The sequence below is a fragment of the Fundulus heteroclitus genome, chromosome 5, assembly GCF_011125445.2.
Source record: "Fundulus heteroclitus isolate FHET01 chromosome 5, MU-UCD_Fhet_4.1, whole genome shotgun sequence".
Lineage (NCBI taxonomy): Eukaryota > Metazoa > Chordata > Actinopteri > Cyprinodontiformes > Fundulidae > Fundulus > Fundulus heteroclitus.
In genome coordinates this window covers 14,843,608-14,860,999 of record NC_046365.1, presented here as the reverse complement: position 1 = coordinate 14,860,999, position 17,392 = coordinate 14,843,608, and the positions used below count along the sequence as shown (strand labels likewise).

The 17,392-nt window shown below is 37.4% G+C and overlaps 2 protein-coding genes across 2 annotated transcripts in view; both read right to left on the bottom strand.

Moving 5' to 3' along the window:
- Positions 1 to 211: 211 nt before the first annotated feature.
- Positions 212 to 4,386, bottom strand: LOC105936713 (5-hydroxytryptamine receptor 4). Its single transcript, XM_036136990.1, has 2 exons — positions 4,317 to 4,386; positions 212 to 2,119 (listed from the first exon to the last, which is right to left on the bottom strand). Exon 2 carries the CDS (start codon positions 2,104 to 2,106, stop codon positions 1,048 to 1,050), a length of 1,059 nt encoding a protein of 352 aa, XP_035992883.1. The 5' UTR covers positions 2,107 to 2,119; positions 4,317 to 4,386; the 3' UTR covers positions 212 to 1,047.
- An 11,665-nt stretch (positions 4,387 to 16,051) lies between these two features.
- Positions 16,052 to 17,392, bottom strand: part of LOC105936738 (mucin-5AC) — a 28,353-nt gene continuing 27,012 nt past the window's right edge. Inside the window, exons 45-47 of the mRNA XM_036136989.1 lie at positions 17,200 to 17,261; positions 16,977 to 17,110; positions 16,052 to 16,782 (exon numbers count right to left, since the gene is read on the bottom strand). Coding sequence (XP_035992882.1) covers positions 16,685 to 16,782; positions 16,977 to 17,110; positions 17,200 to 17,261 — 294 coding nt within the window. The 3' untranslated portion in view covers positions 16,052 to 16,684. The remainder of the gene's footprint in view (positions 16,783 to 16,976; positions 17,111 to 17,199; positions 17,262 to 17,392) is intronic.

The following is a 17,392-nucleotide window of genomic DNA, read 5'->3' as shown; positions in this document are numbered from 1 at the left end:
AATCTCAAAGTACAGTATCTTCATTCTGTTTGCTCACATTGACTGTTGTTTACAGATGCCTTGCAAAAGATGTTGTATGAATAAAAACTGTTAAAGAGCTTTGCTTGTCATATATAAATGCAGACATGGATGCAAAACAGGTTTGTAGGCCTATGAAGATTTGTTTGTTTCTTTGTCTATTCAACTCCTTGTAGAAGAATAAGAAATTAAGCAAGGTTGAATTTATTTTAATAAAATACAGATACACCAAGACCTGTTTTGAGGTAAGTTTAAAAAAGAAGATAATCAACAATTTTATAAATACATGTTTTCAAAAATACACACCTCACAGCTCAGATTACAGAAAATCATAAATTGATTCATACAAAAAAGTACATTGTAAACAACATTTGAAAGCTTTTCCACAGCAGCTTTTAATAACAACCTTTTCCCAAGATTTAGCTCACGGTCTTGCATCTAATACTACATATATACTAAGAAATACGAGTTTTCAAAGTTCTGCTTTTCGTTCCCAAATAGTATTTAATTCAAGGACACTTGAAATAATACTTGTAATAAATTCAACTTTGTTTTCTTTTAAATTAAACCAGTTTAATAAATACATTTGGTTTTGTTTTCTAAATATGGAGCAGTATAATATTCACTAACACATCACTTACAATGGACAAATATACCTCTATGTCTAGAGAAAAATAGAGAGACATCCAAAGACAAATTATTTGCAAATACATGCCTTTAGCAAAGCTATTGTTTAATTTCAGGCTAAATATTACAGGAAACACCTCAACGACATAGGGGTGCTTTAAGTTACCATGTTTGATGGCAAGGTTGTTGTCATAATGTCCTTATTTGTGTTGTAATTAATGTAGCACTAATTCTAAATAACATGGACAAATTTGGCCCAGTCATTAGCAAAAGTCTGGCACTGCAGTTTTATTTTTAACCAATTAAATTCTTGTTCTCCCTTAAAACTCTAGCTGATTCCCAATGTTTCTATAACTACAGGAAACATGCACAGGTTTCTTCTTTTCCCGATGAACCTGTTCATTAATTTATCCCTTTCTTGGAATGTGATAGCTCCATCCCAGGTGATATTCCAGGCAAGCAAACTCTGCAGCCTAAAAACATGAGGAATGCCCTACGAAAGCAGCGATTGAAAAATCCATACAGGAAGGGATTCAAAGACGAGTTGATATATCCCAGCCAGAGAAAAACGTCCCAGACGACCACTTCTGTGCTGTATTCAATGAACGGATCCACAATGTTGACAGTGAAGAAAGGCATCCAGAAGATAAGGAAAACTCCCATAATAATACCTAACGTTTTTGCAGCCTTTCCTTCCCTCTTCATAGTGTTGCGGTGTCTTTTTTTCTTGCTTGAGTCTTTGCCCACTCCAGAAGCCATTTGGCTTTCCATTGCACTGATCTGCTTTGCCTGTCGCTTTGCAGCTTTGAAGATCTTCCAGTATGCCACAAGCATAATGGCCATAGGCAAGTAAAAGGCTACCAAAGAGGCCATGACAGCATAAATACGGTTGACCAAGAACACACACACATCTGAGGGAATAAAAATGTCAACATACGCAATGTGTAGATCTAGCATTATGGGGCCAAAAGAAATTAGCATAGGAACAGTCCAACAAATGGCAATGAGCTGAGCTACGTGACTGTTAGACATCTTTAGAGAGTAGACCAGGGGGTTGCAGACAGCATAATACCTGTCAAAGGCAATACAACTGAGATGGAATATAGAGGCAGTGCACAGCATGACATCTAGGCTAGAGTGAAACTTACAAAAGAGGGGGCCAAAGTACCAACACCCCTCCACAGTCCGTATCATACTAAAAGGCATCACCAGCAGGCCAACAAGGCAGTCAGCTACCGCAAGGGACAAAACAAAAGAGTTTGTTGGAGACTGAAGCTGCTTGAAGTAGGAGATAGACAAAACAACCAAGAAATTGCCCACAACAGTGCAGACTACGCCTGCAGAGAGGAAGGCATACAGGAGAATCCGTGAGATCTGGCTCCTCAATGTGGCACATGACGGTAGTTCAATCTGAAGGGATGTACTATCATTTCCGGGCCATGCCAAACTGCTGTTCTCCATGGTCTAATCAAACCTGTCAAAACAAACATTCATATATGTTCATTATATTTACACGAACATTGAAAATATGATTTCAGATATTTTTGATTTTACATTGGCTGAGAAATTAGGGTTTTCCCTTCGGCTTAGGTCCAGCACAACACTGAAATGCTGTAAAGGGACTTATAAAAAATAATATTTGAACAGTCTAGAAGGAAAGAAACTTTTCAAACATCTCCCAACTAAAGGGTAGAATTATGGGGAACCTTTCTCTGGCCAGGTAGACTAGCAAACGGCAACTAGAAGCATCTCACTGAAGTTGTATCACCCAGAAGGGATAACAGTGGTGGGAAGTTCAAAATTTTTCTCAGGAAGAAAAATAAATGTGTTTACTTGTTTTGTTTACTGAGTAAAACAAAAGACATTCACATGCAATCAAAATATTTTATTTGCCATAGATGACAAAAACTAAGATTAGCAATCAATAAGGGAAGGTTTATTTGAAAATAACTGCTTATTTGCCCAAAACAGTGTGGACTATTCCAACTGAGAAAATGCCAATGGTATCGTTGTGTCTGATTGGTCAGTCAGCAAACTGGCTTGACATGAACCCCATAGAGAATTTTTGGAGCATTGTGAAGAGGAAGATGAGACACCCCAAAGCCAAGAATGATTTTGAGCTGAAAGTCAAGCAACCTGGGCTTCCTTCATACCTCAGCAGAACCACAGAAGGATTCCCTCCACGCCATACTGCATTGAATGCCGTGATTTCAGTAATTCATGCTAAGGGAACCCTGCCCAAATATTACATGCAAATATTGTACAAAACATGGACAAAATATTAAAGAGGCTGGTGTCTTTGCATCAATTATTTGACAACCGGAACTATGGGTTTTCCTTAGGTGGAAAGAGCTAGGATTTAATCTTACATTGAAATGGTGCAGATAAGCTTAAAAGGAGGCTGCTGTCAGCACTTCACTGCCAGTGTTAACCCATGTGTTAGGACTCGGCCATCCCTGTTGATGTGAACCTGAGCTTCCTGTGAAACGTATTCTGTTCATCTTGTTCACAGGTTCTGGCCGAGCTTGACCCCTCGCTCCCAGGACTCGCCACAGATTTTTCAAGTCACTCTCCAGTTTCACTGTGTAACCCTGTCCTCTGTGTTTCCAGCTGGCAGTTGGTCAACTCCTCTCTTACTGAGCCTTTTCCTCCCGATCGAGTCTCGTCCAGCCTCCCTGCATCACCGCCACGTCCACACAAACCCTTCCCGGAGAGGATTTCCACCTCACAACCACAACACCCCACCTTCAGCAGCCCCTCCCACAGATCCCTCTCACTTCCCCTTGGTGGTATATCAACCATCCCTCAGTAAGCTGCCCCCACCCCCTCCCATTCGAACATTTCTGCTCATTTGTTTCCCCTCTAACCAATCTGTCTCCCCTTAACGCAGTCTGCGTTCCCAAATTACACAGCTCCGGAAACCCCGATCCAGCCTTTGCCACTACTCAAATAAACGTTTAAGCGTAAAACTCTTCTGGTCTCCTGAGTGTGTTCTGCATGTGGGCCAAACAATTATCTAAAATCATGATATGACATAGTGCAATATCTGTATAGTTGATATTCTATTTTTTTTAATCTTAGATTATAAATAATCACTGCAGCTTTCATTGTACCCGGAAGATGTGACAATGACAAAGGTTTATCTTTAATGTCATTACACAAAACCTCATTGCTACCTCTCCCATGCACACATATATATATATATATATATATATATATATATATATATATATATATATATATATATATATATATATATATATATATATATATATATAATTTAAAATGTGCTAATATACTAAAAATATTTGTTAGTTATACTGACAAGTAAAAACATGTATTGTACTTAAAAACTGTACACTACTATCCTCGTTACAATATTACAAATGCTGGAGTATTGTACAAAACAGTTCACGCGTGATAGGAACAGGAATTAAAACTAAAACTTTCCATATTGCAGTTAGACCACACACACATTTCACACATACCATCAAGCAGCAATATGCTTTTTCCAGCTATTACTGATACAACTAAGTATAGCAAATGCTGCCTAAATGATTGTCATTATATTCTACAATACATTTCAATATGTTTATGAAGTAATTTGCATATGTTTTCTTTTAAGTTTGCATCCAGTACTAACCTAAAATTCTGTAAACAACGTTACTCACCTGAAAGGAGGAGAGATGATCGTTTGCCCTCATATCTGTACCATACTGACGTGCTCCATCACCCTTTGTTTCATACAGATGACAGAGAGGGGAGAGGTGGGAGGTGGATTTTAATGAATGCATGCAACAATAACCACCACAACAAAATATGCTCTGCTGCCAACTCCCCTGCCAAATCAATTCAAATTATTGTAGATATGATGGCCAAGGGACTTAGAATGTTAAATGCTCTAATGAAACAGTTGAATGTTGAAAAGTGATGGGGCATCTAAGGATAAAACTAAATTAATCAGAAGGATATTATAAAAAAAAAAAACCTTTAGTAATAATGTAGAGATTAGAGGCACTTTTGGCAAAACTATCTCACTCAGAGGAAAATAGAATACAACCAAAAATAATAGAAATGACATACAGTACACTCTCACTGTGAAACATAATGGTAGAATATAGATACACACAGAAGTAAGCTTATAAAACAAAAGGGAGGACAAGAGACTGTAGTAAGGGTAAGTTCTGAACCTTAGAAAAAATACTGTACATTTATTAGTCATTAATATAACATACTGTATTTTCCAGACTATAAGTCGCAGTTTTTTTCATAGTTTGGCCGGGGGTGCGACTTATACTCTGGAGCGACTTATGTGTGAAATTATTACACATTTTTACCGGTATATCATTATACCCGTTATTTTCACACCAAACCGCAAGAGGGCGCTCTGGGTCTGTGTTGAATCAGACGTAAGCGACATAGAAGCAGAAGTGCCGCAGCTTCTACCTACGGAGTTAACGGAGTTATTTGAAAGTGACACCGAGAATTAAGATTTCACTGGATTTTAGTTATTTGGAGTGACACGGGCGCTTTGGTTAACTTCTTCGCATGTTATTTATGCTATAGTTATCTGAATAGCTTTTAATATGTTATGTTAACATACCAGGCACGTTCTCAGTTGTCATGTAGCGTAAGCTAAGCGTACAATTATTCAGCCTATTGTTGCCTCCGTTCTATTTTTATTTAAAATTGCCTTTCAAGATGACATGTCTGTTCTTGATGTTGTATATTATCAAATAAATTTCCCCCAAAAATGCGACTTATACACCAGTGCGACTTATATATGTTTTTTTCCTTCTTTATTATGCATTTTATGGCTTGTGCGACTTGTACTCCGGAGCGACTTATAGTCCGGAAAATACGGTAATCAAAAAATATAGTTAATTGTGCAACTGCAATACCCTGACAGAATCTGCTGACCTGATAATTTAGCCAATAGAGAGAATAAGCATTTACCAATGTTTTTTATAAATAAACTGCAGTAGATGGAACAGCAATTGTCAAGAGCTCATACTGTAATTACTGTGGGGAGAAGAGCAGCGTTAGTGGCCGAGAACACCTTAGTGGAGATTGTGTTACACATAATAAAAGCCACTAACCTTCTCAGATGCCAGGAGATTGCACTGGTTCTTATGATTGATCTCAACGACTCCATCTGAACGATTTGGATCACTGACTGACTGATCCAAATCTCGGTGTAGCTAGGTAGGGCAGAAGCTAGCTGGGATGTGGTCATCAGTTTGAGGGTCATGCATAGGATGACAGGGGAAAGACAGGCAGGAGCAAACCAGGAATGAGACAGGTCGAGATCAGGAGGTCAATAAAAGGAACGCAAGAATCTGGCAGTTACACAGGAATCAGACAGGAATCATTACGGCAACTGAGTAGAATTATTTTGTGTGAAACCCGTAAAACTTGTATGTAGATTTATGCATGACAACCACCAACATATTTTTAATGGGAATAAGAAAAAACGCAAAGAAACAGCACTGATGAGAAAAACTTAGGAGACACTGCCCAATAACGGTGTTATTTTTGTTGAACTCCCCCTGACCCCTCCTGTAAACAGCGTCAGTGTTATATTACTCCAGTCCAGATTTTTGTTCTGGTGAACACCCAGATACTAAATAAGAGTCCATAATCTCAATGTCAGTTCCTCGGATGTTCACCGGTGTCAGTGTCATGGGTCTGTAACTGGGGAAATCCACCACCAGCTCTCTGGTTTTTGTTGCTTCTATCAAGAGATTTTTCTGCTAGCATAATTCTGCAAAGGCATTTGTCCAGTGTCAGTTTTCTGAGTCATCCTCACCTGTAGTGAGGCCAACTATGGTAGAGTCCTTTGAGAACTTCTGAAGATGGCAGTCAGGGGAATTGATGGAGAAGTATGTGGTTTAGAGGGTGAAAAGGAATGGTGCCTGGACAGCTCCCTGCAGGACCCCCACACTGCAGATCAGCCTGGCAGAGACACAGCCCCGTGTCCTCACATACTGTGGGTGGCCAGTGTGGTAGTCCAGTATCCACTGGGACATATGGTGGTGCACTCCTGATAACTTACAAGGGAGAAAAGATGGTTGAGAACTAGCCTCTCGAGGGTCTTCATTGGATGGGACGCCAGTGCTACCCGCCTGAAACTGTTGAGGTTTTTCGGATATGTAGTCTTCAGCACTGGTACCACACAGAAGGTCTTCCACAGCTCTGGTTCTTTCCCCAGATTCATGGGTCCTAAATTGATTTTAATGTTATGTCATCCAGGTTACCCAGTAACTCTGAGCTATGTTGTCAGATCCTCACAAAACTCAAGAAAGGTATTTGTGGACACGTGCACAACATTACAAAGCGTGCATATAATCATTAGTTGTGTAATCTGTGCAATTCAAGCACATGTTAACATCTTGCACATCCTGTATCCTGTACAGTGCATTCTGTGAAGATTTTTGTATTAAAAAAAGTTTGGGTTTTTAAGCATTTTGAAAGTGTTCAAACATATTACTGATCAAATGTTATGATCTAAGCTCAAAGATAAGTCTGTATCCAATTTTACAGGTGGTAGGGAAATTGAGTATTTTATTTTAGATAATATTCTAAATAGTCGTTGAGATACATTTTCAGGAGGGGATGTTTAAAAATGTGGTTACCCTGCAAGTAAGTTTTGAATCTAGTTTATTTACAAAATATCTCTTACTCATAGCATTGAGTTTTTGATAAATGCTTGGGGTGGTCTAAGAATATTCTAGTGCATTTCTCATATTGTGTTACTTATTGTGTTAAGTATGTCAAAAGAAATTAAAATTGCCTTGCTGGAATATATGTTCTAAAATCTTTATTCCTTTGTTTTTCCATACAGCAAAATTCAACATTTCTATGTTTTACAGGATTTCAGGGTTATTCCAGATCAGTGTAAGCTGACACGGAAGGAACATTTTGTTATTTTAGGAATCTCCCACTAGGCTGTCATACCCCATGTACTCACTCTCACTCTCATCTATGTTAGACCTCCTCTATCCACGCTGGTAAAGAACAATTCAGACATGGCACAGCAAGCCCTGCAGAGTTATTGCTAATTCAAAATCTGAGTTAAACAGTATCAAACAAGTGGTTTAATGATTTCATACTTTAGGTAGTTTCTAATAGTTAGTAAAAGGTGAATTCTGTTTAATTACCTTAGATAAAACAATGGATTTTGGACTGCTTGATCAACATCAGTGTTAACTGTTTTGCAAAAGGGTGGGAGAATTGTGTTAATCCAAAGAGAAAGGGTTGACATATTTGCAAGGGGTGTCTTCCGCTCTGCTGAGACAGGGACGGGACTGCTTTTAGCACATAACACTGTATCACTTTTATTAATGATATATTTGCATATACTTTGATTTTATTTTTCTTTATTTTTGTTTGGATTTCTTGCAACTCTGATGAACACTTTGGCCCAGTTGTATGGATGACCAACTCTGACATTATTAAAAATAAATACAGAAATAAATATTTGCTCAATAAATAAATAACCATTTCATTATTTGCACACCAATGTGATAAATAAATAAATGTAAGCAGTGATTAAATCCTACAATGAGACATACATGTATACATCTTTTCACCTTTTTAATAATCACCCTTTTATATTTATTATCCATCCATCCATTTTCCAACACGCTTATCCCTTTTGGGGTGGCGAGGGGTGCTGGTGCTTATCTCCAGCTGTCAGTAAGGCGGGGTACACCGTTGACAAGTCGCCAGTCCATCGCAGCGTTTTATATTTATTATCTGTTATAATTTTCAACTTTATTAATTACTTATTTTTAAAATGTATTTAATGCTATGCTATGTATTTCTGTATGTCCTTTTTACATTTATGCTTAATAATGCAAATTAGGAGGGAGTGGATCTTAAGGGGACAACTTCTGTCTATTGGTTGGTTAGTATCAGACTGCACAGCTAGAATCTATTTGTGGTTTCTATTTGGTATCAATGGCTCAACTGGCCACATTCTCAATGGCTAACCTTGGTTATCAAGCTGGTATTCAGGAAATGTATTTGAAGACAACGCTGTTTTTCCCAACTTTATTGTTTGTTGTGTAGACACTCTGACAGAACGTGTGCTTCACTTAGCAGCACATGTGGATGCAAATGTCGCCGGTCGACAGATGTTGAACCAAACTAGTTAGCCCCGAAATTGTAGCCACTGCGTTGGGAATGTGCATTCGCCGGCTAGGGCAGATCCAGTCGATCCTCTCGTTTCCAGCCAACTAGTTTTGTAAATAATGATGTTTAACTTTTGTTGAAAAGTGAAAGAGGAGTGTTGTTACCTCATTGTTCAGTTATTGGGTTACAACAGAAAATTATACTTATTGATACTGAATGATACTTATTCTCCCATGGTTGTATCCTATGTGATTGTTTGAACATACTGTTTGATCAAGATGAGGATGATAACGTCTATTTAAACTCGATTCATATAAACATCAAAGCAGCGCAGTGTAATTGTTGACCCAAGTATTAGCTTAAAGGTATACTATGCAACCGGGGTGGATTTTCCAGCGAGGCTCCCCCCAGAGGGCGAAAGTAAAAGTGCACTGTCATAATGCTCAGCTGTTCTGGTTTCTCCGTCAAGCCAGGCACGGTTGTTTTGAGCTTAGCAGACAGGCGAACGCAACGAAAAGTGGAAAAAACGGCAGTACAAACAATGACTAACACAGTGAAAGTATGAACATCAAGCTTCCCGGAGCGCTATCTATCTCGCCAGTTTTATTATTATTATTATTTTTTATTTTTTTTATGTTGGCGAGACGCTACCGCCGCCGCCTCGCCAAGCCGCCGCCGCCGCCGCCGCGGTAGCATCTCGCCAACATAAAATAATAATAATAATAATAAAACTCGATATGCTTGCATGTTTATTTGACGTTGACACGCGGTTCTGTGTTGTTGCTTTCGCGCGTGCATATAGTGAATGGCAGGGCAAAAACACATGGAGTTCTCGCCGTAAAGCAAGACCGACTCTCACGGTCTTGCTCGAGACTTCTGAGCCTGTGTGTGCGGGCCGAGGGCTCTTGCAATTGCAAGTGTGGTATTTCCCCCACAGACCACCAGGGCGGCCGAGAAAACCTTTGTTCGACCTGAAATGACTCATTTAATCATCCAAAACGGTACGGAACACATTATTTAAATGAAAAATGTTGCATAGTATGCCTTTAATTCGAGATATATTAAGTGATTTTTTTTTCTGGTCAATGTACAGAACTTGCTGCATATGGATGCTCAGTACAGGCTGCGTTTTTCAAAAACTCACCTATGTAACTTCAGAGGTGCATATTCGGCTCTGAATGGGTCATGTGATCTAGAGCTCTGCTTTATGTACAGCAGTCTGAGCTCCCCTTAAATATAAAATCTAACCTTACATGTTTCTACTTTTCTCATCCTCGAGTCAAAGGTTGTCTTGGCAATGGTTATTATTACAAAATACAGTAAACATTGTTCACAAACCTGCATTTCAGCTCTTCTCGTCTGTTGAAGTTCCTGCAGCCTTTCATAATTAAATGATTGAGCTTGTTGTCTGCCCCGTCCTTTCATTCCATGGCTTCTTGAGCTCACCGTCTCTTCCTCTCCCCCTGTCTCTGCCTCGTCCTCTCCCTATCCATTTCAAGTAACTCACGTACTTCTCAATTTGCTGGTCTAAAGTGGTCTGCTATCAGATTCCAAAACGTGGAGACTGTTTCATTTTGAGATAGTGCAGTTTTGCCACTGGCCTTCAGCGGCACTAAACCTGAAAGTTACAGGTCTAGTGTCCCCTAGTGGCTAAAAGTTACACTGTGCTACTTTAATGCTCATTGTAGCACATTCTCAAAAAGTAAACTACTCTGTGGTTGCTTCCTGATGTGTGACAAAAATAATATTTGTTCTCATCATTGCACATCTGTATAGGCTATGTCTGCTGCAACCAACAATTTACCTTCTTGACTCATTCTCTGAAAACAGCTGTCTGCACTACATTGACCTGCATGAATGGATCATATAAAACAGATCACAAATGTGATCTAATAAACACTAAATAAAGTTTATTTATACAAATAGTACCAGCTATGCAGTCTAGGCAGAGGTTATGTCCCTTAGATCTAAGAGTTTTCCTCTCCACTGTCGCTTCATGCATGCTAAGTATCAGAGATTGCTGCAAAATCGTTGAAAATGCAGATAACTGTCTGCTGGGGCTCTACACTCTTTTATCAGGAGTGAATGCTGCTTGTGAAGCCTCGATGCAATATTCTGGGTTTCCTTAGATAGGAAACTTTTTGACCAATCTGTCTGTATGATTTGATTGAATTTGAATTTGAAATTGAATTGAATTCAAATGTATAAAAAAAAATGTATGAAGGACAGGCAGAAATAAATAGCGTTGAAGAAATAAATAGGTTACAAAAAATAAAAAAGAAACAATAATACAGGAGAATAATTAAATACCCAGAAACAAATACATTTAAAACATAATACATTCTTAAATAAATTTGAAATATAACATAATAATTAAGGTAATTATTACAAAGGTGAAAAAATTAAGATAATTAAAATATATGCACATAAATTTATATCTGTGTAATTTATACATTTATATCTCTAATTTAATTGCTGGTTACATACATTTTTATGCACTGTATTTTTAAATGTATTTATTTATTGAGCATTTATTTATTTATTTTGAAATATGTCAAAGTTGGCCCTCCTGTGTCACATTGCTGACTGATGTAAAGTGGTAAACCAATAAAATTGGATTCATTGATTATGAAAATTTAGTGGATTCCTTAAGCAGGTCAAAGCAATCAATACTAGAATGTAATATAAATACTGTTGCGTTGTTGGGACCTGTAGACTGGACAGATCGATCTAATATTAAAAAGTGAAATTCAGGGTGAAGATTTTCTCAGAAAAACATTAAGTTGTAATACTAATATCTTTACATTTCAGTGAAGCAATAACAAGTTGACATTCGGGGATTTTGGATGCGAGAGCACATTATTATTAGCATTATTGTAAGAATTGTCACTAAGAGAAAAAGAAAACCATTTTGAATGTACATTTATACTAAAATTCTACATTGAAACTAAGTTAAATCCATCAGTATCAAATAGCCAAATCTAATGTCTAAAACCTAGAGGGTCTTATGGCATTATCTAAAACAGTTCTGAGGTACAAATTTTTACTTTACCCACTCCAATGCAGCTCTTGTCATCCTGTTTCATGTGAGCCAGTGTGCAATGGACCTAAGACAATTCTGCTCTACTTCTGGGCCTCAGCCAATGACAAACGTTTTTCAAGTGTAGCAGACAAATTCTAATTAAACATTGGGGAATTTGTAATGAAGGACTGAATAAAAGACTCAATAGCTAATGTTATTTTTTTTCAGACCAGTCATTCATATGAGTAATGCAAGTGTGCTCCTCTGGCAAGGCAGCATGGTGCGCATCTGTTCCTGAAATGAGGGCATGTTGATTCTAGTGCTTTGTTGAATTCAATGGAAGGCAAATAAGGTGAACTGCCTCATATGATTACCCATGTCATTATAAATAGCCCTCAGAAGCATTTGTAAAAAAATAAATAAATAAAGATATCTACCAAAACATAGCAGAAAGTGAATCTCTTATTCATATTAATTCACAGAGCTTGAAACATGATCTTATACGGTTCTCTTCTTTTCCACTCTTTTTTCACCTTTAGAATTAAGTTTCATGTTTTTCTCTACTATTTTCTCCTCTACCTCTCTGTATTTGTGTCCATTGAACATGAAAGTCCCAGAATAAAATCTGATAAAGCTTAGGCATATATAAATCAAGCAGAGCACCATACCGAAAGCAGTAATGCTCCACTTGTGAAAATAAAATATGCTGGGCTCTCTTTGGCATTAAGAAAGCAATTCTTAATGATACATTGTCAGACAGTAGCTCCCTCTACACTGAACGTAATCACTTACCTGAAACAACTTTAAACCATTGTAAAAGTCAAAGATTGTTACTAGAGAAAAATTATTTATTTCCATAAACAAATGGTTCAAATCCAACTACCTGTAACATGCAAGTTTTCTCCCACCGTATTATAGGCTTTACTTGCCCCCCTCCATGCCAGACTGTGCCAGAATGTCAGTCATATCAGTCTAGACGCTAACATGTCACTGAGAAAGGGACAAAAGATGTTGGACACTTTCATTTTCCCAAGTCAGAGGAGCAGTGGAGTTGACGAGTTCACACGTTTACGTGGTGGCCAGGGGGAGTGCATCACCAAGGAGCCAACTTTATTAATGCTAGCCGAGCTATACGGCTAGATGAGTTAGAGCCTTGGCTCTACAAGAGCGAGTATGGTAAGCATGTTTTGTGCTAAATGACATTATTAACAATATTAAACATTCTGTTTTTGTTGGTTTAATCAGAAAATGTTGTTAAATTCAACATTAGATTTGCTTTGTTTTTTTGTTGTGGCTTTTTTTTTTGGCATTCTTCAGTATGTTTTCTTGGGTGTGTTGCAACCGCCGCCAACAGGCAATGCAAGAATCCTCAATAAGAGTCTTCATTGAAACTCCTTTTACAACTTATAGGCAAGATGTGCTAAATGCACAAATGCACCGATTCTGGAAGTGACCAAGCTGACCCATTTTATTTAATCAGTCCAGTTTGTATAATTTAAGTATGCCACTTCTCTGACGTCCACAGTTATTACCTCATTATTTGTTATCTCTGTGACTCATGAAGGACAACTAGTTCATACAAACTCTTGAATGTTCATATTGTTAAATTTGTTTTTCAAATTGTGAAGCACACGTTCTGTTTGAATGCTATAATGAGAAACAAAAACACTTTAAACCTTGTTCACTTTCTGTTTATTTGTTTGTCTTTTATGTGTACTCTTAGCTGGAGTGGCCAAAAAGAAATTTCACCACAGTAACATGCAGTGACGTTAAAGAATCTTTGAATCTGTTATCCTCCCAGTAACTGCTTTCAGCCACTTCCAGCAATCTGTGGTTTCATATAATATCCAACAACTTATATCATTATTTAAAACCAGTAATTGTTATATTTGTATATTTATGAAAGACTATTTGAAGTTTGTTATTTAACTATTCTTTCCAACCACAGTAAAGGCATATTTAAAAAAAATAAAATCACGTCTTGTTCAATTAACCAAAGTATCATTTAAGTTTTTCTCAAATAGGTCAAGTGCCCTCTTTTTTCAAATAAAAATATTGTCACCTTATAGTACCTCTGTTAGCGTTCTTCCCTGTGTTTCTCTTTTTGCTGATCCTGATCATTACTCTCTTCCCCTCAGTTCCTCTGCCTTCATTGCTCTTACGTTTTTTTCTCATTTATCACCTGATTACTTCCACCTGTGTTCCCATGCCTTTTCCCACCCTTTCTCCTGTATAGAAGGTTTCCGGTTGTTTTTGTTCATTGCTGCATTATTTTGTTTACTCTATTATTCTGCATCATTATGCATCACTCTACCCTGTTCTCTACTTTTGCTCCTGATGCTTGACTGAGTTTTTCTACAGTCACTTGGTGAGAGGTGGGGTACAAAACCTTTTTAACTTTTTATTACAGCTAACCTAAAAAACTGGGCAAACACATTTATTATGTTTGGCATAAGGCAGCCCTCTGCTGGTATGTCCTGCGAATTACAATTACATAAAAGCATTGGTGACAGGATATACTATTTTCTTTGTTCATGATTACTGAAGCGATGAGTTAAGTCATATCTACACATTATTAATTGTGGTTAATTCAAAGGCGGCAAAACAATTTGTGCAAAATTCAGTAGTTCCCATGGTCTAATAGTTAAGACCATGGGACTAATTCAGTAGTTCCCATGGTCTAATAAATCATGATAATTATTTTAATCCATCCATCCAACTATCCATTTTCTATATCTATGTGTCCTTGCAGGTATAGGTGGAAGGGTAGGGTGGGTTTGGTGGAATATTTTAGCTGCTTTATTTTACATATTTGGCTTTTATTCTTCACATTGTTGTGTTCTTCATTCATGGTAAATGGCTTGTACTTGTATAGCACTTTAACTAGTCTTGACGACCCCCAAAGCGCTTTACACTACAGCTTTAGTCATTCACCCATTTACACACACATTCACACCCTGACAGTGGTGAGCTATGTTAGTAGCTAAAGCTGACAGAGGTGAGGCTGCCATACAACGGTGCCATAGGGCCCTCTGACGACTGCCAGCAGGCAATGCGGGTAAAGTGTCTTGCCCAAGGACACCACGACGGAGACAGTCAGAGCGGGGGATCGAACTGGCCCGCCAATTGCAGGACAAACCCCCTAACCTCTGTGCCACCGTCACAGGTTGAACAGTTGAAACCATAAGTTTGTATTGTAGAAAACAACATAGTGTTGTTGTTTTTCCCACTGTTTGAAATTAAATCAGGCCAATTGTTTTCTGTTTAAGGCCAGTCAGATTTACCAAAATTAAGTTTTAACTTCCAGACTGATAACTTGGGATGTTGTCATTCAATATATCAATATCTCCGTATGATGTTCTTTTCCCACAATGCCATCTATTTTGTGCACCATTCCTTTCTGCAGTAAAATGGCCTTACGACATAATGCTGTTTTTTGGATGATGTAGTCAAATTTTGCCCCTTCTAAATGTAAGGGTGGTCGTAATGGTTTCATTAGATTTTTGCTTTCATCAGACCACAGTAAATGGTGGTAAAGGTATTTTCTCTGGAGTGTATGTCCTAACTGTAATCTGGCTTTTTCCTGTTGCTTTTGGAGTATTGACTTCATCCTTGCTGAATGGTCTTCGAGTCCATGTTGGAATAGGACTCTGACCAACTTAACATTTTGCGACTAAACACAAACGTTTGACCAGGCAAATGTGGCAAAATCGTATGAATATTTTATCCTAGAATGACCTCATTATGGCAGTCTACAATTCTCCCTTTGAATCCTTCTTAAAAATACATCTACAGACCTCCTTTTAACTTAAATCCTCTGAATTAAAAGCTCACAAAGCCATGACATCATCATATGTGCCTTGTCAAATTGTTTAGAATAAAAGGAATTGTAATTTGTGAAAAGTTATTACTATGAGGCAACAGAATTTAATTTTAAAAAGTATTTACATTTTTCTAGCATGTAGCAAATATAAATTATTTTGATCATGGACCTAATGGACCTAAAAAAATTACCATTCAACAAGAGAGAATGACAAAAAGGTTGTTTTTTTTTACTCTTCATGTGTATGTATCTGTTTTCAATTAGCAAAGCAAATTTTTTAGAATAAATACATAGCTTTATAAAAAGTTACCTTCTGCTAAGTTGCTGTAAAGGACTTAAGCATAGCATAACAGTACTTTTTGGTTGCAATCTCCATACAATCTCAAACAAAATAAAACAAGTAAATAAATAAAACAAAAAAGTGCCATAATTTCAAATGTGACTGTTTATTAAATTTCTGATCCATTGCAACATGTTAGTCTTTCCATTTTTAAAATATTCAACAGGAACCGTTAAGTATTTTTACAGTTAAAAATATTGCCTGGATAAGACAGTCTACTTGTCAAACAGTTTATACGAAATATAGCAGATTAAATTAAATCATCTTCATAAATAGATCATTTCCCCTTTTTGCAAGGCTTTTTGCTCCACACTGCACCTTCCCCACTGGCCTTCTTTAATGTCAGCATGAATTTGGATTGAAACTTTATATTGCCGAGTCATATATTGCATTTATTAAGACATATATGTGTCATACATGATAATTTAGACATTTGTATTTTTTTACATATAAGCAATTGCTGTATGAAATCGAAGAAATATGCTCAAACAACAAATAGAAGATACACATGTTTTGTAAAAGTAGCATTGATTAGTAAATTAAATTAAATAACATCAATTTGGAAAATTCTTTAAACCTTTATCAATCCTTGACCCACAGGACACATCTATTTACCCCATGACAAAATGGTAAATTTCACAGTGTGCATGTGCTATGTCAAATTAACATATTTTTGCATGCATGATTGCAAAAAAATAGCAGCTCATGTTCTCTCGTACTATGGGTTGATCAGCATCTGTACCACAGCCAGCATAGTTAGCGAAAAGAAAGTCAATCCAGCCATTGTGTGTAGAGGAGGACAGCCCGATGCTAATACTGAAATAGCAGAAACAGGAAGATCAAAGGAATCAGTTAGAACAGTTCTTTGGAATATGTTTCATTACAAAATGAACATACAAACTTAAAGAATGAGGAATTTAGGTTATTGTTGCTAACATTTTTTTTTAATTACCCATTGTAACTTCATTGTTAGTTATTATACTTCAACCTTTGGGTCTGCAGTTACTTACCTAGGGTGCCATTGATATAATTCAGGTTGGAAAAAAGAAGCGCAGTGGCCAGCTGTGACTGAGCATCGGCTAGCGAAGGAACAGAAGAAGCCTCTCTGAACACAAGAGTCATGTTGACAACCACAGATCCGCTCCTACATTAAAAAAAACAAAAGGCAACACTTTAAAAAGCAACTCAACAGCAAACAAAGAAATACAGACAGTGACACGAGTATAATCTTACGTGAATGAATTGACCCGTGAGCGACTGAATCTGGCAAAGAGTCTGAGGCAAATTCTGTTCATCTGGAAGAAGAGGATACTGTTAAGTTTGTACAAGCACCAACTGGCACCCAGTAAAGGTGTTGCTCTTGCAGTCATATATGTTCTCTATTATATGTTGGCAGTCAGAAGGATTATCTGCATTTAATTACAAG

What these genes read in the sequence shown, in the direction of transcription:
- LOC105936713 (XM_036136990.1), bottom strand. Translation starts at nt 2,106, where the DNA reads ATGGAGAACAGCAGTTTGGCATGGCCCGGAAATGATAGTACATCCCTT.